The sequence below is a fragment of the Gadus macrocephalus genome, chromosome 13 (assembly GCF_031168955.1).
Source record: "Gadus macrocephalus chromosome 13, ASM3116895v1".
Lineage (NCBI taxonomy): Eukaryota > Metazoa > Chordata > Actinopteri > Gadiformes > Gadidae > Gadus > Gadus macrocephalus.
The window spans coordinates 15,450,204-15,475,879 of record NC_082394.1 but is presented as its reverse complement, the minus strand read 5'-3'; the positions used below and the strand labels follow the sequence as shown (position 1 = coordinate 15,475,879).

General features: G+C 41.9%; 4 protein-coding genes across 7 annotated transcripts; all 4 read left to right on the top strand.

Moving 5' to 3' along the window:
• The first annotated feature begins 1,705 nt into the window (after positions 1 to 1,705).
• Positions 1,706 to 4,126, top strand: LOC132471102 (blue-sensitive opsin-like). The gene is made up of 5 exons (XM_060070125.1): positions 1,706 to 2,283; positions 2,431 to 2,599; positions 2,857 to 3,022; positions 3,433 to 3,672; positions 3,828 to 4,126. Exons 1-5 carry the CDS (start codon positions 1,905 to 1,907, stop codon positions 3,930 to 3,932), a joined length of 1,059 nt encoding a protein of 352 aa, XP_059926108.1. The 5' UTR covers positions 1,706 to 1,904; the 3' UTR covers positions 3,933 to 4,126.
• Positions 4,127 to 4,700: 574 nt separating this feature from the next.
• On the top strand, positions 4,701 to 10,249 carry LOC132471103 (blue-sensitive opsin-like). 2 transcript variants are annotated; one of them, XM_060070127.1, is made up of 6 exons: positions 4,701 to 5,278; positions 5,701 to 5,869; positions 6,507 to 6,672; positions 7,108 to 7,347; positions 7,887 to 7,926; positions 10,170 to 10,249. In XM_060070127.1, the coding sequence occupies exons 1-6, from the start codon at positions 4,900 to 4,902 to the stop codon at positions 10,232 to 10,234; spliced, it is 1,059 nt and encodes a 352-aa protein (XP_059926110.1). In that variant the 5' UTR covers positions 4,701 to 4,899; the 3' UTR covers positions 10,235 to 10,249. The 2 variants fall into 2 exon arrangements, with proteins under 2 accessions (XP_059926110.1, XP_059926109.1); XM_060070126.1 differs by lacking the exon at positions 10,170 to 10,249 and having other exon boundaries at positions 4,719 to 5,278; positions 7,887 to 8,366.
• Positions 10,250 to 11,337: 1,088 nt separating this feature from the next.
• Positions 11,338 to 17,763, top strand: gnl3l (G protein nucleolar 3 like). The gene is made up of 16 exons (XM_060070120.1): positions 11,338 to 11,624; positions 11,747 to 11,786; positions 11,886 to 11,929; positions 12,760 to 12,870; positions 12,978 to 13,094; positions 13,199 to 13,282; positions 14,867 to 15,002; positions 15,125 to 15,228; positions 15,350 to 15,494; positions 15,580 to 15,667; positions 15,954 to 16,131; positions 16,233 to 16,375; positions 16,462 to 16,598; positions 16,847 to 17,007; positions 17,128 to 17,299; positions 17,670 to 17,763. Exons 2-16 carry the CDS (start codon positions 11,774 to 11,776, stop codon positions 17,726 to 17,728), a joined length of 1,692 nt encoding a protein of 563 aa, XP_059926103.1. The 5' UTR covers positions 11,338 to 11,624; positions 11,747 to 11,773; the 3' UTR covers positions 17,729 to 17,763.
• A 334-nt stretch (positions 17,764 to 18,097) lies between these two features.
• On the top strand, positions 18,098 to 24,743 carry tfe3b (transcription factor binding to IGHM enhancer 3b). 3 transcript variants are annotated; one of them, XM_060070121.1, is made up of 10 exons: positions 18,098 to 18,463; positions 18,962 to 19,035; positions 19,563 to 19,800; positions 19,927 to 20,157; positions 20,550 to 20,645; positions 21,558 to 21,669; positions 21,930 to 21,986; positions 22,152 to 22,227; positions 22,432 to 22,579; positions 22,963 to 24,743. In XM_060070121.1, the coding sequence occupies exons 3-10, from the start codon at positions 19,609 to 19,611 to the stop codon at positions 23,392 to 23,394; spliced, it is 1,344 nt and encodes a 447-aa protein (XP_059926104.1). In that variant the 5' UTR covers positions 18,098 to 18,463; positions 18,962 to 19,035; positions 19,563 to 19,608; the 3' UTR covers positions 23,395 to 24,743. The 3 variants fall into 3 exon arrangements, with proteins under 3 accessions (XP_059926104.1, XP_059926107.1, XP_059926106.1); XM_060070124.1 differs by having other exon boundaries at positions 18,122 to 18,463; positions 21,936 to 21,986; XM_060070123.1 differs by lacking the exon at positions 18,098 to 18,463 and adding an exon at positions 18,488 to 18,609.
• The last annotated feature ends 933 nt before the right edge of the window (positions 24,744 to 25,676 follow it).

Genomic DNA, 25,676 nt, shown 5'->3' with positions numbered 1-25,676 from the left:
GGCTTCCAGAACAGAATGCACGATGGGGTTTTCTGTTGGGGAAACGGGGCTGTTTTGTTTTGAAAGTTGTATTTATTTAAAATCCAAAGTATATGTTATTATACCATTACCTAGGCTAATCAAATCTTTGTTAGGCCATGTCTCTCATGAGCAACACTGTGGCAGTTTCAAACACACCAATGTCTCCCATAATGACAATTATTTCTAAATGACATAATGACATATAATTACTAAACATGACCAAAATACCATTAGCCTACTATCAATGACATTCCTACTCTCCTAAACTTCCGAAATGGAGGCAGTCATTGCAATGCAAAGTCAAGATGTACAAGCCCTATATTATTCCAAGGCACAGCTCAATGCACGCATCAATACCAAAATGTCAGTAGGTTAACTTACAACAAAAGGCATGTGATAGAGCCTTTTCATAGAGGCCTCACTGTAGGAAAAACATGGTGGTGCTCATAACACTGATTATGGGTCTGCTTCCATGTACCATGGCATGGGTTGTAGACTAAAGGAGGGACGATAACACACCTTTCACTATGGATCCCTTTCACAGATATTAACATTGGTTATAGCAGGGAGAACACAGGTGTAGCTGCCAGTATTCACATTGGGTAGGTAGGCAGGTGCTTCATTTAGGCCTATGTGTTAAAGCACCAGCAATGATCAATGTGTAGTATCTTCACTCGTTTAGCCTACTAGTGCATTGGTAGATAAAAGGGGCAGTCCATAACAGCCTTGTCAAACAGGCGTCCGCAAGTACCGGTTAACTAGCAACCTCCGTTGTAGACAATCTGCTCAACCCTTTTTGGCTGCTTGATAAAACATGTTTTTATACAAAGTTAATTGCTATACATATTGTATTTCTAGCAGTGAGTTTCCATACTGAGACACTGGACACCTGCTAGACAGGTAAAGCTTTCTCCAGAGAGAGGTTTAAAGAAGACGCATGCCAAGCCTTAATTTAGCTGGCAGTTGGGATTAAAATGAGTTTAAGTCCTTTGGATCAGCCGCCTTAACAGTATTGGAAACAGATGAGCAGGAAGAGAAATTCCCTAAGCACATTGGATAAGTCTCCTCAACCTGGGATTACGTGCTAACGTCATCTGTAGAAAGAGGCCTTGGTGTTTTGGTCAGTGTGCATGCAAACAAGCATATACCGAGATGAGCTCGAGTATTACCAAACAACAAAGCAACAGAAAGGAACTAAAGAAAAAAGGATCTGTGTCTTTCACTTGTAATCTTGAAACAAAATAATTGATGAATAACATAGAAAAACACATTCAAATCATAGAAGAGTATCCTGTTTCATAGTGAATTCACAGTTTGTTCGAAATAAATGACGTTTACCACAAACAAATGTAAGTATACTACAAATTTTCCCTACATTTCCCTTCATATAATAAAAGCATCCATTGCAATTGCCGTCTAAGCCCCAGAGCATCCAACATCTTAGCAAATTTTCGGATTACAAATCTCGGGTCATAGGGTAGGTAATTGATTTAAGGCCTGTGTGTTAAGAAAATACTGCTTCCAGCATACCGTTGGAAGCTCCGGATGGCTTAGCTCTAGTTGGAAGACAGTTTAATCAATCAATCATTTAGGTTGACGTGCTATTGCTTAACCCAATTACTTTAATAAACGACATAAGTGGAATAAGTTGTCTCTCTCAGGCCACTATAAAACTCTTCATGCAGCTCTTCACAAAGACATTGTAGCCAGACAGCAAGGTGCAAACATCCAGCCATTCATTCTCCTGTTGTTATTATCATCAGACTGTGTGGACTTTATTAGTTGATACATATGAGAGCAAGAAGCAATAGCAGGCATAAGTGAATAGGTTAATTCTAATTTAAGATATTTCAGTGTAGACTGGGACCAATACACAGGTAAATATGCGATCACAGCCCAATATGGAGCTTCCAGAGGACTTTTGGATCCCAGTCCCGCTGGATACCAACAACATTACATCGCTCAGTCCCTTCCTGGTCCCTCAGGACCACTTGGGGAACACTGCCACTTTCTATGGAATGGCAGCGTTCATGTTGTTTGTGTTCATTTTCGGCACCGCCATCAACATCCTCACCATCGCTTGTACCATCCAGCACAAGAAGCTACGCTCCCATCTTAACTACATCCTGGTGAACCTGGCTGTGGCCAACCTCCTGGTCTCTGTGGTTGGCTCCTTCACAGCATTCTGCAGCTTCTGTAGCAGATACTTTATTTTCGGACCTACAGCATGCAAAATCGAAGGATTCATGGTGACTCTCGGTGGTATGTTAACATCTGATTCATATTTGTTGTGCACTCATTTTGCTTGGTTGAAGCATCAAGCCAACCAATGGATTTACTAATTGCCAAGACAACATGTATTTCTTTTTTACATTTAACAAATTTCAAATTGACTCTGTGTCCCTCAAGGTATGGTGAGCCTATGGTCCCTGGCAGTGGTGGCCTTTGAAAGATGGCTGGTGATTTGCAAACCCCTGGGTAGCTTTATCTTCAAGCCGGACCATGCGCTGGCCTGCTGTGCGTTCACATGGGTCTTTGCTTTGATTGCATCCGGCCCCCCATTGGTTGGCTGGAGTAGGTAAGCCACACCTTTACAAGTATACCAGCTGATTTATTTTGTATTTTATAATCATGCATGCTTGGACAGACACACAGCGCCACCAAAACATCTGTGCATTTCTATAAGTTGAATATCTGTACTGTGAAGTGTTTGGAAAAAAACAAGCCCCTTTCATCAATCCCTCTCCTCTCCAATGCGTCATTTCCATGTAAGACACAGATACATAAATGTGTTAGAATATTGTGTTTTTCACGCCATGTGTATTGCTTGTGCAGATACATTCCGGAGGGCCTGCAGTGCTCTTGTGGGCCAGACTGGTACACAACCAACAACAAATACAACAACGAGTCCTACGTGATGTTCCTCTTCGGCTTCTGCTTCGCCGTCCCCTTAGCCACCATTCTCTTCTGCTACAGCCAGTTGCTCTACACACTCAAAATAGTAAGCAGAAATAAGAAATTTGGGTAGAGGCTTTTTTTTCTTTTCTGTTTTTTTTTTTACAGATTTCCTACATGGTAGTATTCAGTATCTAATTAAGTCACAAAGCTAACAAATATTGCTTTCTAATGGGGTGTAAAATGCTTTAAGGCAGTGTTTTCCGACCTTGGGTTTGAGATTCCGTGTGGGGTTGTCAGATGTAAAGGATCACAGGACATCGGTGACTTGTTAGTCGCAGTGTGGTAGTGCCATGATACTATTGGCAGATGATGGTTTGCTTAAAAAAGATCAGGGGCGAAGCGGAGGCCAACAATTGTAAGCAGTTGTAAGTCGCAGGCAGCTGAAGATTGGTTCACAGTCGAGGTTGAGAAAAACTGCTTCAGGGATTTCAACATGGTTCTCCATCCCCACAGGCAGTAAAGGCCCAGGCGGATTCAGTCTCCACCCAGAAGGCAGAGAGGGAGGTTACCAGGATGGTGGTGATCATGGTGATCGGGTTCCTGGTGTGCTGGTTGCCCTACGTCACCTTTGCCTTGTGGGTCGTGAACAACCGTGGTCAGACCTTCGACCTGAGGTTGGCCACCATTCCCTCCTGCTTCTCCAAGGCCTCCGCAGTCTACAACCCCTTCATCTATGTCCTCCTCAATAAGCAGGTTTGTTTGTTAGGACAGGCACATTCTATGATTCATTTATTGGTTTTCGGCTTGTTTACCTGACAGCCATGAAACTCATTTTATGATGATAAGGTGATGTCTTATTAATGTGTAGGATTTGAGTGTGAGTAACTGTTGTTTTTTCCTTCTTCCAGTTTCGTTCATGCATGATGAAGATGGTGGGAATGGGTGGAGGTGATGATGAGGAGTCATCGTCTAGCCAATCAGTGACTGAAGTCTCTAAAGTTGGACCAGCGTAGAAGCAAATCGACCTGCCATTTCCCCTTCATAGCTGACGTTTTATGAACTGTAAATAATGTGTAATGAATATGTGAGTGTTTCGTCATGTTAAAAATACAAACATGTTTGAAATAATATTGAAAGAATGAACTCTGCAAGATAAAAAAAACTGTATAAAAAAGTAATACATACAATTAAAGTAATGCATGCAGTATTTGGTGGTGAATAATTTACTTTATATTGCAGATATTACGGACAGATAAGTGTGTGTGGATGTCGGTGTGTGCGTGTGTGTGTGTGTGTTTGTATGTGTGTGTGTGTGTGTGTGTGTTTGTGTGTGTGTTTGTGGTGTGTGTGTGTGTGTGTGTGTGTGTGTGGTGTGTGCATGGTGTGTATGTCAGAGAATAAACACATTATAAAGTTGCAGCACTTTAAAATATGGATGTTTTGTAGAAAGAGGCTGCTTTGAAGTATAAGGAAAGGCAAAAATCCGAGATCAACATGCTGAGTTTAAAAGCATACAGAGGTTAGATTAAAGGAAGGCAAATACCTGGGATTAGCAGGTTGTACAGTAGGATTTATAGATTATCAGCAGTAAATACAGGGATTTTCTCTTTCTTAATGAGATCATCCCTTTCTCCCCTGCTCTTCCATTGCACTTATTCACCCTAACAGTGAGTCCATAGGAGGGTAATGCCAATGTGGGACGTTTGTGTACACGTGAGGAAACATCAGTTTGAACCTGTCTCTTTCTATTTTAGTAATTAACCCTGCTTTAAAATCCCTCCCTGTGGGCCAATGAACACAAGGCTACTAATAGTCGCCACTCCTATATATACAACCCTATGTCTCGTTCAGTAACAGAAGCCAGATAAATGATAAGCAGTCAGTCACTCAGTCAGTGGATTGAAAAGAAGACCATTGATCGATCAAGAAAGAAAGCAGAACTTATTATTTTATATCGGGGTCAACAATACAAAGGGAGACATGAGGTCCAGTTACCCTACAGAGCTCCCAGAGGACTTCTGGATCCCCATTCCCCTGGACACCAACAACATGACGGCGTTCAGCCCCTTCCTGGTTCCCCAGGATCACCTGGGGAGCACAGGCATCTTCTACTGCATGTCAGCCTTCATGTTCTTCCTGTTTGTGGCCGGCACCGGCATCAACGTCCTCACCATCGCGTGCACCGTCCAGTACAAGAAGCTGCGCTCGCACCTCAACTACATCCTGGTGAACCTGGCCGTGGCTAACCTCCTTGTGGCCGCCATTGGCTCCTTCACTTGCTTTGTGTGCTTTGCTTTCAAATACATGGTGCTGGGCCCGCTGGCCTGCAAGATCGAAGGGTTCACGGCTACTCTAGGGGGTAAGAGTTATAGGGACAGTTATTATGCCTTGTTTGGTTGTTACCTTTTTCCAATCAAAATGCCAATATATATCGTATTACAGACATTTAAGAGTATACAGGGTTGAGGTACAGGCCTTCCAGTGAAGTTGGTAACTTTTTTTTTTAAGCCTAAGGAATGTAAGAAATGACTCAACTTAATGTTCTTTAAACTGTCTTCGATAATTTTTGTGATTTGTAGGAAAATATTTTGATAACCAATCAGTTTGACAGTACAACATTACTCCACACACTTTTCTTATTAAATATGTCACTCTGCAAAACACAGAATACATTCAATTATCAACAGCGGTCATTGATGTTCATACGTTGAATGGTGCATTGTGCTGTTTATTGCAATAGTTTCAAAAAGCTACAGGTGTATTCTTGCCATGTGGTTGCAGGCATGGTTAGCCTGTGGTCCCTGGCCGTGGTGGCGGTGGAGAGATGGCTGGTCATCTGCAAGCCGCTGGGTCAGTTCTCCTTCAGGAGCCACCACGCCATCATGGGCTGTGCAGTCACCTGGGTGTTCGCTCTGGCCGCTGCCCTCCCCCCACTGTTGGGCTGGAGCAGGTCAGTGTTACACAGAAAGCCTCCATTACTACTGCTAGGACTTTGAATATTACTATGTCTAATGTGACTATGACTAACTTTAACCATTATTATAAATATAACCAACTCTCTCTCCCTGCATCTTTCTCCATGCGTCCTTTCACATGGAGAAAGAAGTGATTTTGTAGAAGTGCGAGTTCAATTTAATTTAAAAATAAATTCAAACAATGATTTAGATTATACAGTACCATGTGGTAGAAGTGATATTGTAGAAGGGCGTGTTCAATTCAATAGAAAATAAATTCAAACATTGATTTAGATTATGCAGTGCCATGTTGTCATATAACATCACTAAACAATGTGTCGACAACAATATGATGGCTGTTGTGAAAATGCCCCCTCTTGGCATGTGTTGTTGAGTAATTAATGGCAGTGACATTCAGATATAATGGTTACATCTCTGTTTAACCGTTTCAATTATATGATCTGAAGGTATCAATCATGTGATCTTAACTTCCATTATTACATTCCAGCCCACCATCTTGGTATTTCTTGACCAAACATTGTTGAATAACAAAGCAACTAGTTATAATGGTGAAAATGGCACCAAAATTGTGGCTTGTGTGTGACCTGATGGGAAATACTAAATCCTACACAGGTACATCCCGGAGGGCATGCAGTGCTCCTGTGGGCCAGACTGGTACACTACGGACAACAAATACAACAACGAGTCCTACGTGATGTTCCTCTTCTGCTTCTGCTTCGCCGTCCCCTTCGGCACCATGGTCTTCTGCTACAGCAATCTCCTCTACACCATGAAGATGGTTAGCAGGAAGCCTCCTTTTGTATAGAGTCTGAATGAGTGGGGTTGGGATTGTGTCAGTTTGTATCCAAAAGAGCTTTGTTTATACAGGCCTATGGTTGGATTGTCCTCAGCTCTCACTATGTAAGTCGTCAGAATTAAAAGCGTCTGCAGATGTTTTTTTATGGTTTATACTCAGAAATAGATAGATATGTATAAGTAACTATGTTGCTTATTTTTTATACATGCCTTTAATGAGCAGCCAGGCTTTGGAAACTTGCTCAACAATGCCTACAGGTTATGGATAGTGCAGAATTCACCCAGAACTGGACTCAAACATTGTCACCTGTAGAAAACGATCCCGCAGCTCTGTTTAAAGAAGGGCTATATTATAATTATGATTACCATTATCACAATGGTTTCCACAGAATCCACAAATGGTTCTATGTCCCCACAGGCAGCACAGGCCCAGGCGGATTCGGTCTCCACCCAGAAGGCAGAGAGGGAGGTTACCAGGATGGTGGTGATCATGGTGCTCGGGTTCCTGGTGTGCTGGATGCCCTACGCAAGCTTTGCCATGTGGGTCGTGAACCACCGTGGTTCGACCTTTGACCTGAGGTTGGCCACCCTACCCTCCTGCCTCTCCAAGGCCTCCACCGTGTACAACCCCGTCATCTACATCCTACTAAACAAACAGGTTTGTTGGCTTATAGCTAGGAGGCCTGCGTTATCAACTTGCAAACAATAATCATACATGTACATTAGATATACAATAAATGTTTACTTTAGATAGCAGATCTCCAATTAGAATTGGATTTCTGTCCATGAGCAACAAAAGTTGCAGCAGTTGAATTGTTAGTTACACAACTGACAAACCAACATTTGTTTAATTTAGAAAAATAATAATAAGTTACATGAAGAAGAGTGGGAATGCCGTCACATTAAAGAAGCACGTTGCTTTCTAACATGTCTAACGCTCATTTAAAGATATAAGCCACTCCCTCTAACTAAAAAATATATTTTCTTCTTCTTAAGCAGTAGGAATGTATCTGATATTTTGGTCAGAAAAACTTTTGGTGCAGAACATTTCGAATTTTTGTTTATTGAATTGAATGATATTCTTCAAGATATTAAACCGACGGGTAGTCTAAATATGAGTATTATTGAAGGATCACATTGATCAAGGTAAGAATTAGAATTGATTCAGTGACCAATTCTATTTTTTGTGATTTTCAGTTCCGCTCATGTATGATGAAGATGATTGGGATGAGCGACAGTGACGAAGAGTCAACCTCGACTCAATCAACAACTGAAATATCGAAAGTTGGACCCGCATAGTTCAGACAAGCATTTCATTTTGTATTATTATTGCATATGGGTGACTATTTTATTACCTGAATTGTATGTACCACTGAATGTATGATGTATCATGAGTTCAACAAAAATTTTTAACTCATAGAAAATGATATGCAAAGTGAAAAAAAAGGGCTTAAAGAACTGAGAATTATTTTTTATTGATAATAACCATAGGTAACGTAAACTGCATTTCCATACTTCAAATAAAAATGTTAATTATACATATAGGCTGCAATAATGCACAGTAAAATAAGACAATGTAGGCATACATATTGGACTGCAGAGTCGGTGAAAGTAGATGATGTCAAATGTAAATGCTTAAAGTGAAAAGGATGTTTGTAAAATAAAATAGGAAGTGTATTTGATTCTTTTTTTACAATGACGTCATATCTCTCCAATACCAAACACACGTCTACACACATACAGGTGAATGCATGCTAATCATTTAGCCTGCCTGATGTGAAGAGACCACAGTGCCATATGCAAAGGTTTATCAGGTGTGATCCAATCAGATAACACCTTCGCTCTTGGACTGGTGGTCCAAGCGGACCACCAGTGAGAACTCAGATGTTCTCTCGACCAATGGCATCAGGGAGTTTCCATTCTGTATCCAGGGGAAAAATCGGACTTCAGCTAGTAGTGAACATTTACCGACCCTTAAAAATGCACAGCAATGAATGGTGATGAGATCAGAGGTGTAAAAGACAACCATCAGCCCTAGACCCCCCATTTTCAGTCAGGCATTGTCGCTTCTCTGCCAAGGAAAATGTTATTGACCTAAGCACATTGTGGCAGGCTTTTTATAGACCAAAAGACACACATGTAGAACTGAATTAAAAAAAGGGTGCTATGTTTGATTCATGTCTTCATAATTTGTGCGTGTGTGTGTTTGCAATTACATAACTGTCTTTACGATTATTCGCAAAGGAGCTTCCCACTGCAAGCCTCTAAATACTCCACATTTATTCAAATAATGGTTCTGTCAGGCAAACAAGAAAACACCCTTATTTCAATGGATCATCACATTCACACATTTGCTACCACAATTGGCTTACTTGGCGGGTTTAAGCAGCCTCACCTGGCCCGAATCAGACTGATTGGACCCTTGGGCTTGGTGTGCACACATGCCGAGTCTAGCAATCAATGTGCACAGGTTAAACCAGCCATAACCAAACACTCTCAGAGAGGATTTCGAGTCTTTTTAGCTTTCCCTAAAGTAGGCTTACCACCTAAATGTGGGCTTCACATATCCATAAATAGGAGATATTCAAAGGATAATAAACTACGTAGGATAGGGAAACTCGAGCGCGACCCGGAAGGAGCTGGGAGTGGAGACGTCGGTGTGAGTGAAAGCGTGTTGCCATTATCGTGAGTGTAACAATGGCAGATATGTCGGATGGTGAGGGGTGGACAGATATGGAGACTACTCAAACAAAAATGGCAAGGAAAAAAATCATGGTCTGAAGAAGGTAGTGAAGGGGAGAGCAATCCGAGGCAATCGGTTAAAAAGAAGAAAACTATAACCAATGGGAACAGTAAGGAGGTAAAGGAGGAATGGATAGTAATTATCATGATTAGCAACGATAAGGAACATTTCCATCCAGTTCAGGTGACTAAAGCAATTGAAAAAGAAATTGGGGAAAAATAAAATTTGCAAAGCTATTGAATATCAGAAGAATTCTTATTTCAGCAGGAAATTAGAAACGGCAGGAAATGTGTCACCTTGATGGTGGAAGGATTAAGGTCCATGTACCAGGAATGGCAGCAAAATTACGCGGAGTTATTACAAATGTGCCACTAGAAATGTCAACGGAAGATGTCAAAGATCAAGGGTGGGAAAGTGCACGAAGCTAAAAGACTTCAAACTAAAAGTGGAGTTAAACATAATAGCTTATCAATGATGCTTGTTTTTGATAAATCAATGCCTTCTGAGATCCATATTGGCTGGTTAAACTATAAAGTAAGGGAGTACATTCCACAACCTTTGAGGTGTTTCAAATGCCAGAGAATGGGACACACAGCTCAACTCTCAGATGTCCTGCATGGCAGCATGTTAGACCTCCTGCAGATGTCTCAAATGTGTAGGATTTTAATGTGCGTAACTGTTTTTTTCCTTGTACCTGTTTCGTTCATGCATGATGAAGATGTTGGGACTGGGTTGAGGTGATGAAGATGAGTCATCGTCCAGCCAATCAGTGACTGAAATCTCTAAAGTGGGACCAGCGTAGAAGTCTAAAACATGACCGCCCATTCATTCCTATTTAAACTGCTAATTGGCGCAGGGCAACATCGAGAGATATGCTTCCGCATCAGGGGAGCCTAGCCACGCCCTAGTTCATGACGTACCGGATGCAAAAATATTCAAGAGATCCCCACAAAGATGGAATCATAACTCGAACCCTGCATGGAAGTATAAATTAACTTCATAAATATGCAAGAATGCTCCATATAACACCAACAACATAGTAAATCTATGTAGGCCTAGAAAAAAATACAGTTCAATGTTATTTGAATGTTGGCTTTCAACAGATTCCTTCCAACTATTTACTAAAAATGCAATCAATAATTGATATACAAATAAATGGTAACATATCGATCAGCAATGAGGTTGGAGTAGCCTACCCACATAAATAATTGCAATACACCAACATTGTTAACTGCCATACACAGCTAAACAAGCAAATTAAAAATTAAATACTAACACAACTGAAATGTTTATTAGGCTATTAACAATATCATAAAAATGATACCGTAATGCACCCGTTCTTTGTCTTTGGATCTTTTGAATTAAATGGATCAATAAATGGTGAATCGCAAGCAGAGGAACGTGAGTCATTGAGCAGCAGCCAAACCAGTCTAAAAATCCCTTTTATCACAAACACTAAGTGTTAAAAAGTCACCGCAGTGCCTAAAAACCATCAACGTCATTCATGTTGAGTGAAAGGAAAACCTCGGACGGACACGAGAATTTAACGGAGCCGTGCACTAGGCCCTCTCGAATGCCGGGCCGAAACATTTGTTGCATTTCGACTCCTTTCAGCTGCCCACCCCTCCTTCAGCAAAAAATAATAACATAAAACGGCTAATAAAACGCTTGAATCGGCGTTTTGAAAAGAGAAAACGTAATTTTTTTTAGAACATGGCATAAAGATAATTATGAGCCTTTGATATCCAGTAATTTTTTTTGCGGGGACACATTCCTGTTTGCCACTTGTATTGGACTGAACGGAGATATCTACTTGCAGCTTAAACAGCTGCAATACCAGGCTTGGCCGCTGAGCACTGGTGGATTGCGGAAGTATGGAGGTGGGTACTGTTCCCGGGGGCTTGGCTCAGACCCCGGGAATTCAAGGGACCCAGAAGTACATATCTCCGTTCACTCCAATACAATAGTTAGATAAGCTAAGTATAGATCACAACCTTGGCGTGGAAAGTCACGTACGCCACTTTCAGCCCCGCTTTGTGCGTACGCAACGGTTATAAACGAGACCCTGGTCCCTGACGTTCATCTCGAGGGAGAGATGGGTGGTTGTTTGCAAACCCTTTGCTCTTGTCTTTCTTGATTCCTCATTCAAGACAGTGTGAATTAGGCACACACCTGTTAGAAATGGAAATTGGGTAATATATTTATTATACTCTAAATTATATTTAGTTGAATAATTATGTATTAGTTCATATTCATGTAAAGTTTAACCGGATGTTGTTATGCGCGTCATTCCGTACACATTTCCGCCTTCTAGTAGCACACGTGAGGCAGGGTGGAAGACATGTCGAAAACAAGTACGTTATAGGTTTACAACATCGTCATTCATATTTAGTCGTTTTTGTGTGCATGCATTATTGTCGCCTAAAATGGATAATTGTCATTGCGTTTTACAGAAAAAAAAAAGGCAAAGCGCATCGCCCTCCACGGGAAATCCAGGGTAAGTGGTTAACGTGTAACATTAAAGCTAAAGCTAGTACAGTGGCTACTATACGCAACACATGTCCACATTACGAGACTATGGTCTAAATCTGGTTATAAAGTTCGATTTTTGCGTTAGATGACACATTTGGAATATTTGCTTGAAACCAAATAATATGTTTACACATTGTTGAGCTTTTCTACTGACAAGGATCTGCAAGAGAATGCGTCCACCTATTCGCAAAACTTTTTACAAACATCAACGTTTGCCATAAATACATCAGATAAGACTTATATTTTCATGATTAGGGAACTTTATGGACGGAATGGCGACTAAGAGGTCACCACGTCCTCGTGGTTGCTTGCGGCTAACTTTAGGCAATTATAGTTATAATAATTATTAATTATTATTATAATAGTTATATATAATTACAGTCAATACTGTAGAGAACTTATAACAAAGGTAACGTCAGAAGGGCTATCTTTCAACAGGGACATTGGCTGTAGCATTGATCATAGTCCACAATATGTGCATCCAGAATTTGCTCTATATAGAGCTATTAAATCATAGAAAGCCTGTTCTGTATTAAATGGTTATCAAATCGGGGTTTCATCAGATTTGAAGATCATTTCAGTGAGTTTTGGAAAATGAAAGAAATCGTACCATATTTTAGTTGACAGATGGATTTGATGTTTTTCTTTAAATGGTTTTAAAATACAATATATATATGTTATTGGTAGATCTATTTAAACTAAAGAATATTTTGAATGTGAAAACTAAAAGCAGACCATTCTTTTCTCTGATACTTTTTTAATTTACTTGATGCATTACATTTAATGTTTCTCCAGCCAACCGAAGGGAACAAAAGCGAAGGTTTGGGGAGGCTAAAGCAAAAAAGCCCTTCATCGATGAGGAGTGTTAAAGACCACAAGAAGCCAGAAGAAATTGGGAAGCAACGGGTGATTCATTATTTTCCTTGTTGGTTAAGAATGTCAATTCACAATTCTCGTTGGGGAAAATGTAATCATCTTAACTAATTAGTTGATCCCTGATGTTTCACGAGCAGCTTCTGCAGCTCCAGGAAAAGCAGAGAATCTCAAAAGAACAACAACTGATAAAGAGAAAGAGTCTCAATAGTTTTCAGAATGACATCTTGCAGCGACAGAAAGATTTCGAGATCAAGGTAGGATTTCTTTCAATTGTGTGTAGAATCACTGTTATAGTAGATTGTTAATGTATTTGTTGTTGTTTATCTTCGCTTGTTTACCTTTTTTTTTTTTGCTGCAGGAAGTGGAGATGCAGAATTTGGAGAAGCATGTCAATTTTGAAAATGAGAATTCAAGAAAGGCCTATTTCAGAGAATTCAAAAAGGTATAGAGCAATCATGAAGTCATAAAGCTGTACCAAGAACCAACAAAGAAATTTTTATGACCTTTGCATTGGCTTATTAGTACTTAAAGATGCTGATTGTCTGTCACCTGCCGCTAAGAACAGGTATAGTAGGTAATAAACTTTACCAAGAATAGTGTCCCATAATATGGTGTCTCCCGTAAATCAATGGACATTTCTCACTCGTCGAACCTCAGATTGAAGAGGAACAATGCGGTTTTCGCCCCGGACGTGGAACTACGGACCAGCTCTTCACTCTCGCAAGGATCCTGGAGGGGGCCTGGGAGTATGCCCATCCGGTCTACATGTGTTTTGTGGATCTGGAGAAGGCGTATGACCGGGTCCCCCGGGAGAAACTGTGGGAGGTGCTGCGGGAGTATGGGATAAGGGGGTCTATCCTCAGGGCCATCCAATCCCTGTACTCCCAAAGCGAGAGCTGTGTTCGCGTCCTCGGCAGCCAGTCAGTTTCGTTCTCGGTGGGTGCTGGGCTCCGCCAGGGCTGCGCCTTGTCACCAATCCTGTTTGTGATATACATGGACAGGATATCGAGGCGTAGTCGTGGTGGGGAGGGGTTGCAGTTCGGTGGTCTGAGGATCTCGTCACTGCTTTTTGCAGATGATGTGGTCCTCATGGGATCATCGGCCTGTGACCTTCAGCACTCACTGGATCGGCTGGCGGCCGAGTGTGAAGCGGCTGGGATGAGGATCAGCACCACTAAATCTGAGGCCATGACTCTTAGCAGGAAACCGATGGATTGCTTACTCCGGGTAGGAAATGAGTCCTTAGCCCAAGTGAAGGAGTTCAAGTACCTCGGGGTCTGTTTCGCGAGTGAGGGTACTATGGAACGTGAGATTGGCCGGAGAATCGGAGCAGCGGGGGCGGTATTGCGTTCGCTTTACCGCACCGTTGTAACAAAAAGAGAGCTGAGCCGCAAGGCAAAGCTCTCGATCTACCGGTCGATCTTCGTTCCTATCCTCACCTATGGTCATGAGGGCTGGGTGATGACCGAAAGGACGAGATCGCGGGTACAAGCGGCCGAGATGAGTTTTCTCAGAAGGGTGGTTGGCGTCTCCCTTAGGGATAGGGTGAGAAGCTCAGCCATCCGTGAGGAACTCGGATTAGAGCCGCTGCTCCTTTACTTAGAAAGGAGTCAGCTGAGGTGGTTCGGGCATCTGGTAAGGATGCCCACTGGGCGCCTTCCTTGGGAGGTGTTTCAGGCACGTCCAGTGGGGAGGAGACCTCGGGGAAGACCCAGGACTAGGTGGAGAGATTATATCTCAACACTGGCCTGGGAACGCCTCGGGATCCCCCCGTCAGAGTTGGTCAATGTGGCCCGGGAAAGGGAAGTCTGGGGCCCCCTGCTTGAGCTGCTCCCCCCGCGACCCGACCCCGGATAAGCGGAAGAAAATGAGATGAGATGAGATTTCTCACTCATTAAGTGGAGGCAATTCTTCAAAAAACGGTTAAGGTGTTGGAAGTAGGGTTAAGGTATCAAGTTCAAAATGGTTAAGCGTAAGATGGAAGGATGTAAATAGTATGACTATACATTATAACATTTGGTTTCAGGTGGTGGAGGCGTCCGATGTGATCTTGGAGGTCCTGGATGCACGCGACCCTCTGGGATGTCGGTGCCCGCAGGTGGAGCAGGCCGTCATCCAGAGTGGGACTAACAAGAAAATAGTCCTGGTGTTGAATAAAATCGGTAGGTCTTTAGTAAAAGAATACAACATTGTATCCATTTTATGGTTAATGATGTACTCTAACTGCGATTACACTTATTGCTCGGATATCTAAAGGCTTCTCTATTTTAATCCAACCATAAAGATCTGGTCTCAAAGGAAATAGTTGAGAAATGGATCAAGTATCTACGCAATGAGTTTCCCACTGTGGCTTTCAAATCCTCCACTCAGCTACAGAACAAGAACTTGGTAAGCAATCAACCCTTTCAGCAGCAGAGCAATTCTTCAACTAATCAAGGTAGAAGGGTTCTTTGTATCAGCAGTAGCCATCCTACGAAACATGTTGGTTCTTGTGTCCCGCTGTGAGCAGAAGCGCAGCAATGTGCCGGTGACCCAGGCCACCGTAGAGCTCCTCAACAGTAGTGCCTGTGTGGGAGCTGACTGCCTGATGAAACTGTTGGGGAATTACTGCCGCAACCTGGACATCAAGACGGCGATCACGGTCGGTGTTGTCGGTGAGCATAGCTTCCCTCAAACTCTGCTGTACATTAATCAAATCTGGCATGGATTCTAATTACTGCCACCTTGCCTTTAATGTAGGTTTTCCCAACGTGGGAAAAAGCAGCTTAATTAACAGTCTAAAGCGATCGCGGTCCTGCAGTGTCGGGGCCACACCTGGTATGACAAAGTAAGTACACATTCAATTATCGATTTTTATATTGAGCAATTTAGCACCCGCTTTTATTCAATGCATGTCATTTAGGAGAAGGCAGGGGTTACATCCACATCCACATCCAACATCCATGCACTAGGATTCCCACAGCTAGACAGCAGACATAAGGGATTAAACCTAGATCCCCAGTTTCAGCTGGGATACAAACACCCTGACTACTACCGTGTAACTTGCCGCCATAGTTAATTCAGATTTCCTTTTGTATCCCCCTGGTTCAATAACTTGTCCAAATGTGTTGCAGGTGCCTTCAAGAAATACATCTGGACAAACACATAAAGCTTCTAGATTGCCCTGGCATTGTCATGGCTACTTCCACATCCGATGCAGCAATGATTCTACGGAACTGCGTGAAAATCGAGCTTCTGGTCGACCCCCTTCCCCCTGTGGAAGCCATTCTCAGACGCTGCAATAAACCCCAGGTATGGGTGGTCTCATTACAAAGTGTGTGTGTGTGTGTGTTATTTATTTTTTGGGTTTTAATCTGTATACCATCCTAATTGGCATATCTGATCACCTCCAGATCATGGAGTTTTATGGGGTTCCAGACTTTCGCACACCCCTGGAGTTCTTGGCACTACTTGCCAAACGGCAAGGCAAACTGAAGAAGGGGGGATTGCCCGACTGTGACAAAGCAGCAAAGAGCGTCTTAATCGACTGGACAGGGTGGGTGAATTTCAGCATTTTTTGGGCCTGGAAGGGACGATATATATCACCTGTCTTTTATTAAAGATTTTCTTTTTGTCATACAGAGGAAGGATCAGTTACTTCACACACCCTCCAGAGACCCATACTCTGCCCACCCATGTCAGTGCAGAGATTGTTACAGAGATGGGCAAAGCGTTTGACTGGGACGAACTTGAGAAAGGAAATCAGGAAGTTCTTGCAGGTAGGCATAGACATTGTATTCTTGCAAGACCTAAAAAAAACGTTTTGAAATGAAAACAACCTACCTATCATTCGCTGCCGCTGGAAAAAATAAAATAAATAATAAATTCCCTACCTACCCATGACCTCAACTGACAACCAACAGGAACCAAACTTTTTTTTTTAGGCCAGGTCTATAATGCAGCGGCTTTGCAAAAATATCTCGTCCTCTGTGAGGCTACATAATAAATCATGTATTATATGTTTCAGAATCATCCACGGTCCAAATGGGATTCTGCATGGAAACAGCTGGGATGACGCAAGGTTTTCCAGCTGAGGGAGGGTGTGACTTGGCGATGGAGGGGGCCCTTGTCGAAGACCTAGAACTAAGAGATGAAACTGAATCTATGGACGATGACCAAGACACAGAGGTAGAGTGGCAGGTGTTATTGAAAGGTTAAAGGTTTTTACACTAGCAAAGATATTTTTTAGTTAATATTTGTGTTCTGAATCCAAAACCTCATTCCCTGCTATTTTCTTCTCCAAAATAGTTTGGACCAATGACCGTGGAGATGAAATCTGTTAAGGCCAAATCCAGTGCCTCTGCAGAGGCAGCACCCAAACCTGTTGATTTGAAGGATATCCTGTATGTAGACCCTCTGCACCAAGGCCAGGCACTTCAGGCTGCCGGGAAGAAGAGGAAAAAGCAGCAGAAAAGAGCAGGTCTGTATACAAAATAAAATATAATTTCTGTCAATACTAAGAAAAAATATAGATTTTGTAGTCTTTCAATGGTAAACTAAAGCTATATTTTGTTAGATTATATATATTTCTTAATTATTTTGAATGTTTCCATGTGGCTTTTTTGTGCATGTCCCAGACTAAACTAGTTTCAGCTGAAATGTATGTATATTCTTGCTTTGGTTTCCTTCTTCCTCATTCTATTTCCTACTAGACAATATAACGGGATGTATTGGTCAGAATAGCAACTGGCACATTACTAATGTTTAGATTTAGTTGTTTTTTATACAGTCCGACTATACTTTGATTGAAAGGGATTTTAATTTGAGCTACTAATTTCTTCCCTTTTTAGATAAACTTGCCACCAAACTCTCTGATACGTTGACCTCTGCAATGAATTTTTCATTTTAAGAAGACTGGTATAAATAAAAAAAATACCAAAAAGATTCTCTGTGCTGTTTTTTATTGAATTCAATCTTCTAAAAATAATGGCAAATTTTGTTAGAAAATGGGCCGAGTTTAGTTTCGTTTTTTTCCCATTTAGGGTCAAGTCCATGGAATAATTCGACAAAGGCTTTTGGTATTCAGTTGATGAAAATTATTTTCATCCATCGGTTAAATCTAATGTGTTTTGCATGATAAAATGGCTAGGTGGAATCAGTAAAGATTTTGTATTCCAAAGAAATGGTATTTGCTGAACACACGTCGGTTACATATAAAGTATTAAAGGTGCTACACGAGTCCCCTATTTATATGGCGGAATGATGCGTCAGTGATTCAGAGGAGCGTTCACGAAGCCTCTGCCTAAACTACTTCCGGGTTATGTGCCGGATGACCACATCTTCGTTGTAAACAACTTTTAAGCACTGCGGCTAACGGCTAATAATAGTTTGATCAACAGGCTCGATTCGCAGTTTTTACAACTACATGGCAGGGGGACTGTAGCGGGGACAAAACGCTGTCATTAAACCTTCACTTTTCAGAAAGTATGTGCATATTATTGTTTTTCACGCTGTTGACGGAACTCGCTGACGGGGGGATCGCCAGTAGCGACGCTAGCTGAAGCCCACTTCCCCTTCATGGCCCCTCCAGCCCGCTGAACGCAGAAAGGCCTCTGGCTAAAACTTAAATTATTGTTAGAATAAGGTTGGTTTTAACGACACTTTTGTTAAAAGTGTGAGATTCTCAATCTATCAAAACTCTGAAGTAATCAATGCTGTCTATAGGTGCTAATGAGCTCTTCATAGCTAACATCGCTCTTCGACAGCAGTAGGGCATCAATATATGATCAGGTCTGTCCGTTTATCTCTAACTTGACGTATGCTGCATAAACTAGTAAGGTAAAATAAGAATTTATTCTGAAGAATGTGGGTTACCACCGTTGTGTGGATAGTTTGTTGATCAACAAACCGCTAACTCTAGATCCAAGGCTTGAGGTCTCGAGTGACTCATTGAATAATGTCACATTCATCCTATTTTATAACTTCTGATCTACAACTCTTACCACTGCTATGTATGCAGCATAACGTTACTGCAACGTGCCTTGACCTTTAACAAAACATAGCCTATTGTTTGCCATTGAAAGTAAAATTTCAAGATGTGTTGATTTATATATATATATATTTATGTTTTTGTATTAATCAGGTTAATTTCCACAAGGAGCATTATCGATCCTAGTCGTAGAGCTGGAAGAGGGTGTGCGGTGTGAATATACACAGGTATGTAGTATGGTTGTTGGTTTATGCATTTCCGTTGGAATACAACACCTAGAAATGGGTGTACTTCCGTGTTGCCATGGGCAAATGGAAAGCTGTTATTCTTTAACGGTGAAATATCTCTACGACTGGACTTATGTAGTGGACTTGTACATTGTGTTAAATAAAGTGAAAGGGGAGGGCCCACATTTTAACGGCGTCCCTAGTTTGGTCTAGTTGTAGTTTCGCAATTCAGGCACTCAACTGCCACTTTCCCAATTCTCTGGAACAGGGGTTTTGTTTTTATCTGTTCATGTTTAAAACATACCTTCCTAATTGGGTTGTGTCAACACTTCACCATTGTTAGGGACGTCTTCATTCTCACCACTTGAAAGCGGCTAATCTGTTTGGCCGTTATTATCTCTCTTCCTTTCTCGGTTTGGAGTTTTATGATATTACAGTATTTTGAAGAGGACTATGTGCCCTCTTCCTCGCTTGACCTATATTTCGAATCACTCTTTTCCTATGTATGTGTTTGTGTGTATGTCTAGGTCTCTCTTAGATCAATCCCAAAGAGCAAGATCTCCAAAGTCAGCCATGTCGTCCCGCGTGTTGCTGAGGCAGCAACTAATGCGAGAGCAAGCCCAGGAACAGGAGAGACGCGAGGCCCAGCAACAAGCCTCCGTTTCCCAGCTCAGATCATCAGACTCCACCCCTGCTATTTCAGTGTCACTGCCCCCAAACACAGCCCGGCCTCCCCCAGCGCAGGTTCCTGTGGAGGTGCTCAAAGTAAGTCATTTCGTTATTATAAAAGTGTTTCAAGCACCAGTACTTATTTGGTTGCCAAGACCATCCCATGATAATGTTGTACAAAACGTTAATTGCCTTTTTCTCTTTTTCTCCGTCCTTACTTAGGTGCAAACTCACCTCGAGAACCCCACTAAATACCACATCCAGCAGGCTCAGAGGCAACAGGTCAAGGAGTACCTCTCCACCACTCTGGGTAATACAGCACTAACCCTAAGTCTGGGGGTACCCGGTGTGCAACAATCCAGCTCTGCCCCAGAGATGGCTCCGACCGCACACAGCGCTCCGAACAGCCCCATGGCTCTGCTTAACCTGGGCACCAACAACAACAAAGAACAAGTATGACTCGGCAATGGCCTCCGCAATGTTTCTTTCTTGATTTGCTCCCTCTTCTTTTTGAGTTCCTAGATTGTCATAAGGAGTAGTTTTCGCCTCCATCTTAAGTGGTGTGCTACGTTATCACTCCGATGGCCCTTGGCTACTTTCGAGATCCTACCCCTCTTGTTTGGCCTGTTGTAACAATAGGATGCCAAATGTTGCACCTGAGGCTTAATGATTTTAAACGTGTCCCCGGGGGAAGGGAATTTCCCTGATAATCTATACATTTTTCGGCGCTCTCCGCAGACATACCATTAAGAATAGGTTTATATAAAGGGTCGGTAATAACCAAATGAATATATTTTTTTGTTCTTTATTTATTCCATGTTTTTTTCGCGGTGTTCTCCCTGCAGATCGAGGATGTGATCGATGACATCATCAGCCTTGAGTCCAGCTTTAATGATGACATCATGACGTTTATTGACTCGGGTCTTCAATTGCCTAGCACGGTATGACAATGTATTGATAAGAGCACTTTACTCAAAAAAACATATTCGTCAATGATACAATTTACCGTTTGAATGATAAAAATGTCCAACCAATCATACAGTATTTTGTATGATTGTTTTATGATTGTTAATGTTTCACTAGTGGTAAAAGTGTTTGAAGATTTCATTCATGAACCAGGAATTTAGCGTTTACATAGCAGTAAATAATTGCTTTTGGCACAGAGATACAACTTGTCAGGGAAGTGTGGCCGGGCGGAGTTAGTCAGCAGTGTAGACCAGTTCATAGAAGACACGTTACCAGGAGACGAAGCCGCCAAGCTACTCTTATACACAGTGTGTCACACATGCTGGTAGTTTATTCAAGGCCAAAAGGAAATGAGGATTATGGGTATTCTGTTGGATGAGAAGAAAAGGAAACCGTGTGAGGTAAAGGATTTTCATAATGTCATTTGAATATAAAGAGTAGTGGACTTGTGCAATCAAAATAATTGTCTCTTGTTGGGGGATTTCCTTCTGGGCCTTTATTCACAGGACGGAAAGTGTTAACGGATACTTTCATGCTGTGTGTGCGTAGCAAAGTTAATTTCTTTATTCAACTGAATATATTTTGCGGCTAGTACTTCATGCTGCCTACGGTCTTTTATACGATGAATATATATTAATCCTATCTTGTGTTGAATGCTAGGTTGCTGAGTTAAACTTGCATGTTTTTAATTTCTGTACACAGGATCTTCCTCTTTGGGCTTAACCCAAATTTGAGGAAGTGTCCATTTAGCGGTCATCTTTAAAGAGGGAACTGGGAATGAGACAAAACCGACCCTATTCAAACATTTGCTATTTGTTCTGTGGCATGTGTCAAATTGTCGCCATTTAAAAATCTGTTTTCTGATGGAGTTTGGTTTTGTTGCATAGCTCCCTGGGAATCTTTTGGATGTATACCATAGCCCAGGAATGGCAGCTCCTACCTTGACTGCCAGCAATTCCTGTCCTGCCGATCTTCCAAACATTAAAAGGGAAATTCACGGTACAGTGAACTGTGTGCTACTTGCTTTTATCTGCATTGTTTTTATCATTTATATTTGGTGAGGATATTTCAGTTCTTTATTACCACACACAATTACGCAGATAATATTTTACTATACTGTCTATTTACGTAAGCTTCTCACTCTGTTTTTAAGGTTAAAACTTCAATTGTTAGTGGATATCTCTGAAATTTAAATGTTTGCCTGTGAGAACTTAGATTAACGTATTTACTATCATAAATTAATAAAATCTTGTTTTCAGATACAGATGTCAAAGCAATTATGAAGGAGAGGCAGAAAAAAGACAACCATAATCTCAGTAAGTGGGCAATGACATTTTCTATTTTTATGTAGTATTAACAGAAATCGATGGCAATGAAGCCAGGTGCAAGCATACATATATAGTGTTGCTAAATACAAATTATACACTCTACTATTAACCGTAATTTATATTCTTTTTCTTTGTGCTCCTGCCATTGTTTAGTTGAGAGGAGGCGAAGATTTAACATCAATGACCGCATCAAGGAGCTTGGAGGTCTAATACCCAAATCCAGTGATCCGTGAGTCTAACGACTATTCCAATATACTAAATGGTTCGGTTTTGGCTATTTAAACACCTCATTAGATCAGATTAAAAAAACAGTTTTGGAACGTAATGCAACAGAGTGATCACATCACTCTGATGTGATCACTCTGTTGCATTACGTTCCAAAACTTTATTTTTTTTGCCTTGCATCCCATGTGTCGTGTTCCGCCAACAACAGGGAGATGCGCTGGAACAAGGGCACCATCCTCAAGGCCTCAGTGGACTACATCAGGAAGCTGCAGAAAGAGCAGCAGCGAGCCAAGGAGGTGGAGATGCGTCAGAAAAAGCTGGAGCACGCGAATCATAGCCTCCTGCTACGCATCCAGGTCAACATTTGTTGCTTTGTTGTGCTTAGTGTATTTAAACGTTCTTACATTGTAGGGTTCTACTAACTCAATAATAATACCAACAACTTTATTAAGATATAAGTATTATTTTCCACATCGTAGAATTCTGTACATAGGGGTGTAACGGAAAGTTTGAGCCTGCCCGCACACATTTCACCCAGGGCACAAAGTCTCTCTTCTTTTAAACATTGTTAAAATATTTGTTGAAGCAGCTCAAATGTAGATCATAAAAGGTAGATGTAATCTTGGCCGGTGAATGGAAGAGGGGACTTTTGTCATTTGAATCATCTATTTTAAATAGAAGGGCTTTCCAAGGCCTGAATTTACCATTGATGTTATTTTTCTTTATTTTTTGTGTTCAGGAACTGGAGATGCAGGCTCGCCTCAACGGAGTCCCCGGCGGCCTGACCTCCGACCCCTCCCTGTTCCAGCAGCAGCACAACTCTCAGAACGGCCAGCATCTGTCCGCCGGTGGCGGAGCAGTCTCTAACCACACCCTCCTCAGCCTGGAGGCAGCCGCCATAGGCCAGGGTGTCCCAGCCTCCTTCCTGTCCCCGCCCTCCTCAGAGTCCCCGGTGGGGGTCACCCTCAGCAGCCCCCTTGACCTGGGGAGCCTGAGCTTCGCTGAGCTGGACGAGTCAGAGGCCTCAGGCCTCTACCCGGACGTCAGCCTGAGCTCCATCCTCATGGACGAGGGGTGCACCCTGTCTCCCGAGAGGGAGGGGGACCCCCTTTTCTCCCCTCTGTCCCCCGGTGCCTCCAGGAGCAGCCTCGATATGGACGAGGACTTGTGACAGGCTCCCGGCGTTGGTTGAGGATCGCACACCATCACTCTCCGGGTAATGCCAAGCGTCACGATAGGACTGTACAACCGAACTATGACAATGAGTAGGCGGCCATAGAGTCTAAATAATGCAGAGACTTTTTTTGAGTAGAATCGCAGAATAGCAATTCCGCTTCACAACTTTAGCCATAAGTAGGCGCAGTTGAAGTTGGTCCCAGTTTGCAGTGGCCCAGATAACTATTGCTTAGAATGGAAACTGCAATCTTGTGGAAATGGAATGTTAGATAATTGGGAAATTATTAATTAATGTTTTTTTAAAAGAAATGCAATATTTTATTTTCCATCAGATTTCAGAAAAAGAATAAATTATGTTTGGATATATATTATGATGGTCTCTTGGGTAGAGGAAACCGGTTAGGTTTCCCTTTACTTTAACCTATCTGAATGACGGAAACAAATGGAGAGATACCCTTTATTTTCTAGCGTGTTTCTTTTTATATTGACTTGTATTTGTTTTACACCCCAGCCGACTGGAATCAGGATTCGTATGCAGCATGTACGTGCTTAGGTCTCAGTCTGTCAAGCAATCACCAAAGGGAAATATATATAGTAGAATTGACATTGTAAAGTATGTACTACATATTGTATATGAGATATTTTACCTATAGAATTTTAATTGCGCCTTATTTTGCAGCATCTATGCATTTTATGAAAGAATTTATTAATTGCCATTTACACACATGAGATGGTTATAAACAGGTAGCATGTTTTACTAATCGTGGACACATTTTTTTTTTTTTTGTGTTCGTACTCCGTAGTTGTACATTTAATTGTCATAAATGCAGGTCAATTATTTCACAATAGAACTATAGTTTTTATACCAAAGTAATCGAGTAAACACTCCTGGAGTGTATTTAGTCAGTTAATCATGTTGATCGCGAGATAAGGATTTTGTTTATTTATTTAAATCCTTGATTAACCTAAAAGGGATTATTGCTCTTCATCGTACCTAGAATTGTATAAGCAACCACTATTCTGACTTCCTTAATATTTGTTACGTGAAATTTATACAATGTGATTACTAATAAATATCACAGCCACTCACAAGGGATAGCATTGGACTTGCTGGGATGCACATTTTCATACCACATTATGTACAGGTGCTGGATGTTCAAAGTGGTGCCTGCTTATGTGCACATCGGTGTTATTACACAGACATAATACACCATGGTAAGATGGTTCGGTGGTTGATCATGGAAGCCAGCTATACTCACAGATCTTTTCTTCGAGGTACCAGTGATGTCTTGTATATTAAATATGAATGACATTAAAATGTGATCTCTTTACATAGAACTGTAAGTACGACTCAATGACTACTGCCTAATTCTGACACTCACTTCTCTTGGCTGACTACATTTAACTACTGTTGGATTCATTTTGTTTGCTTCCTACTCCCTATTTCCTTTCCTTGAAAAAGTTCCTCTGTATGCTGTACAGATATTCTGGACTTTAATGAAAGAAACAGACATTTCTTGGCATGCGTCAATATGTGCTCTTGTTCCTCAAGCCTTTGTTGTCAAGAGAGGTAGCCATGCCGTGCTGGATGAATGTCTGTCTGAATGGGATCCAGCCCCTTCAGTGGAAGACCATCTGAGAGAATTCCGTGGCGAGGTCTATACACTCTGTAGCCGCCGGTAAACAGACGCTGCACCCATTACAGTCCGACGAGCAGCAGCAATGGACCACCAGGCAGCTGCAGCAGTCCGCCATGTTCAGCAGGGGCTCCAGTGTGTTGGGCTGGCAGCCACACAGGTAGGAGCACCGGGTCAGTGTGGAGGCATGACACCCCGTCAGCGTGGCAAACAGGCAGCCCAGTGGATTGCAGAACGGGCGTGCTGGGAGGATGGGCGCACAGAGGTCTCACAGGGACAAAGGAAAGCAAAGGGCCAGGAGGGGGAAGATGAGAGATCCATATTAGAGGACAATATCCGACCACAGAATAGTGTCATTGATGATGACACACCAACAACTTATGGTTCTGTTGAGTGTGCTTACCATCCTTATGAGTTTCATTAATGCATGAGGTGGTTTTAATGCTACTTCGACTGGTGGATGAGTACAACTGAGTTTTGTCATTGGCTCTGGGTTTCTTTCGCATCGGTAACAGGGCGGGGGGATGCGGTGGTGGGTCGTTCTTCTTGCACCACGGAACATAGACGGGCAGTGCTCTGTTGACATCATCCTGTGTATCAAAATGTAGCTGAGAATTCCTGGAACTTTTGGAAAGAGACA

Bases quoted from the DNA above. Each gene is read 5' to 3' on its own strand.
- LOC132471102 (XM_060070125.1), top strand. From the start codon at position 1,905: ATGCGATCACAGCCCAATATGGAGCTTCCAGAGGACTTTTGGATCCCA. The intron at 2,284-2,430 runs GTATGTTAACAT...GTGTCCCTCAAG, and splicing joins ATTCATGGTGACTCTCGGTG to GTATGGTGAGCCTATGGTCC. The intron at 3,673-3,827 runs GTTTGTTTGTTA...TCCTTCTTCCAG, and splicing joins ATGTCCTCCTCAATAAGCAG to TTTCGTTCATGCATGATGAA.
- LOC132471103 (XM_060070127.1), top strand. From the start codon at position 4,900: ATGAGGTCCAGTTACCCTACAGAGCTCCCAGAGGACTTCTGGATCCCC. The intron at 5,870-6,506 runs GTCAGTGTTACA...AATCCTACACAG, and splicing joins CCACTGTTGGGCTGGAGCAG to GTACATCCCGGAGGGCATGC. The intron at 6,673-7,107 runs GTTAGCAGGAAG...ATGTCCCCACAG, and splicing joins TCCTCTACACCATGAAGATG to GCAGCACAGGCCCAGGCGGA.
- gnl3l (XM_060070120.1), top strand. The intron at 13,095-13,198 runs GTAGGATTTCTT...TTTTTGCTGCAG, and splicing joins AGAAAGATTTCGAGATCAAG to GAAGTGGAGATGCAGAATTT. The intron at 16,376-16,461 runs GTGGGTGAATTT...TTTGTCATACAG, and splicing joins GTCTTAATCGACTGGACAGG to AGGAAGGATCAGTTACTTCA.
- tfe3b (XM_060070121.1), top strand. From the start codon at position 19,609: ATGTCGTCCCGCGTGTTGCTGAGGCAGCAACTAATGCGAGAGCAAGCC. The intron at 20,646-21,557 runs GTATGACAATGT...TTTGTTGCATAG, and splicing joins GTCTTCAATTGCCTAGCACG to CTCCCTGGGAATCTTTTGGA. The intron at 22,580-22,962 runs GTCAACATTTGT...TTTTGTGTTCAG, and splicing joins GCCTCCTGCTACGCATCCAG to GAACTGGAGATGCAGGCTCG.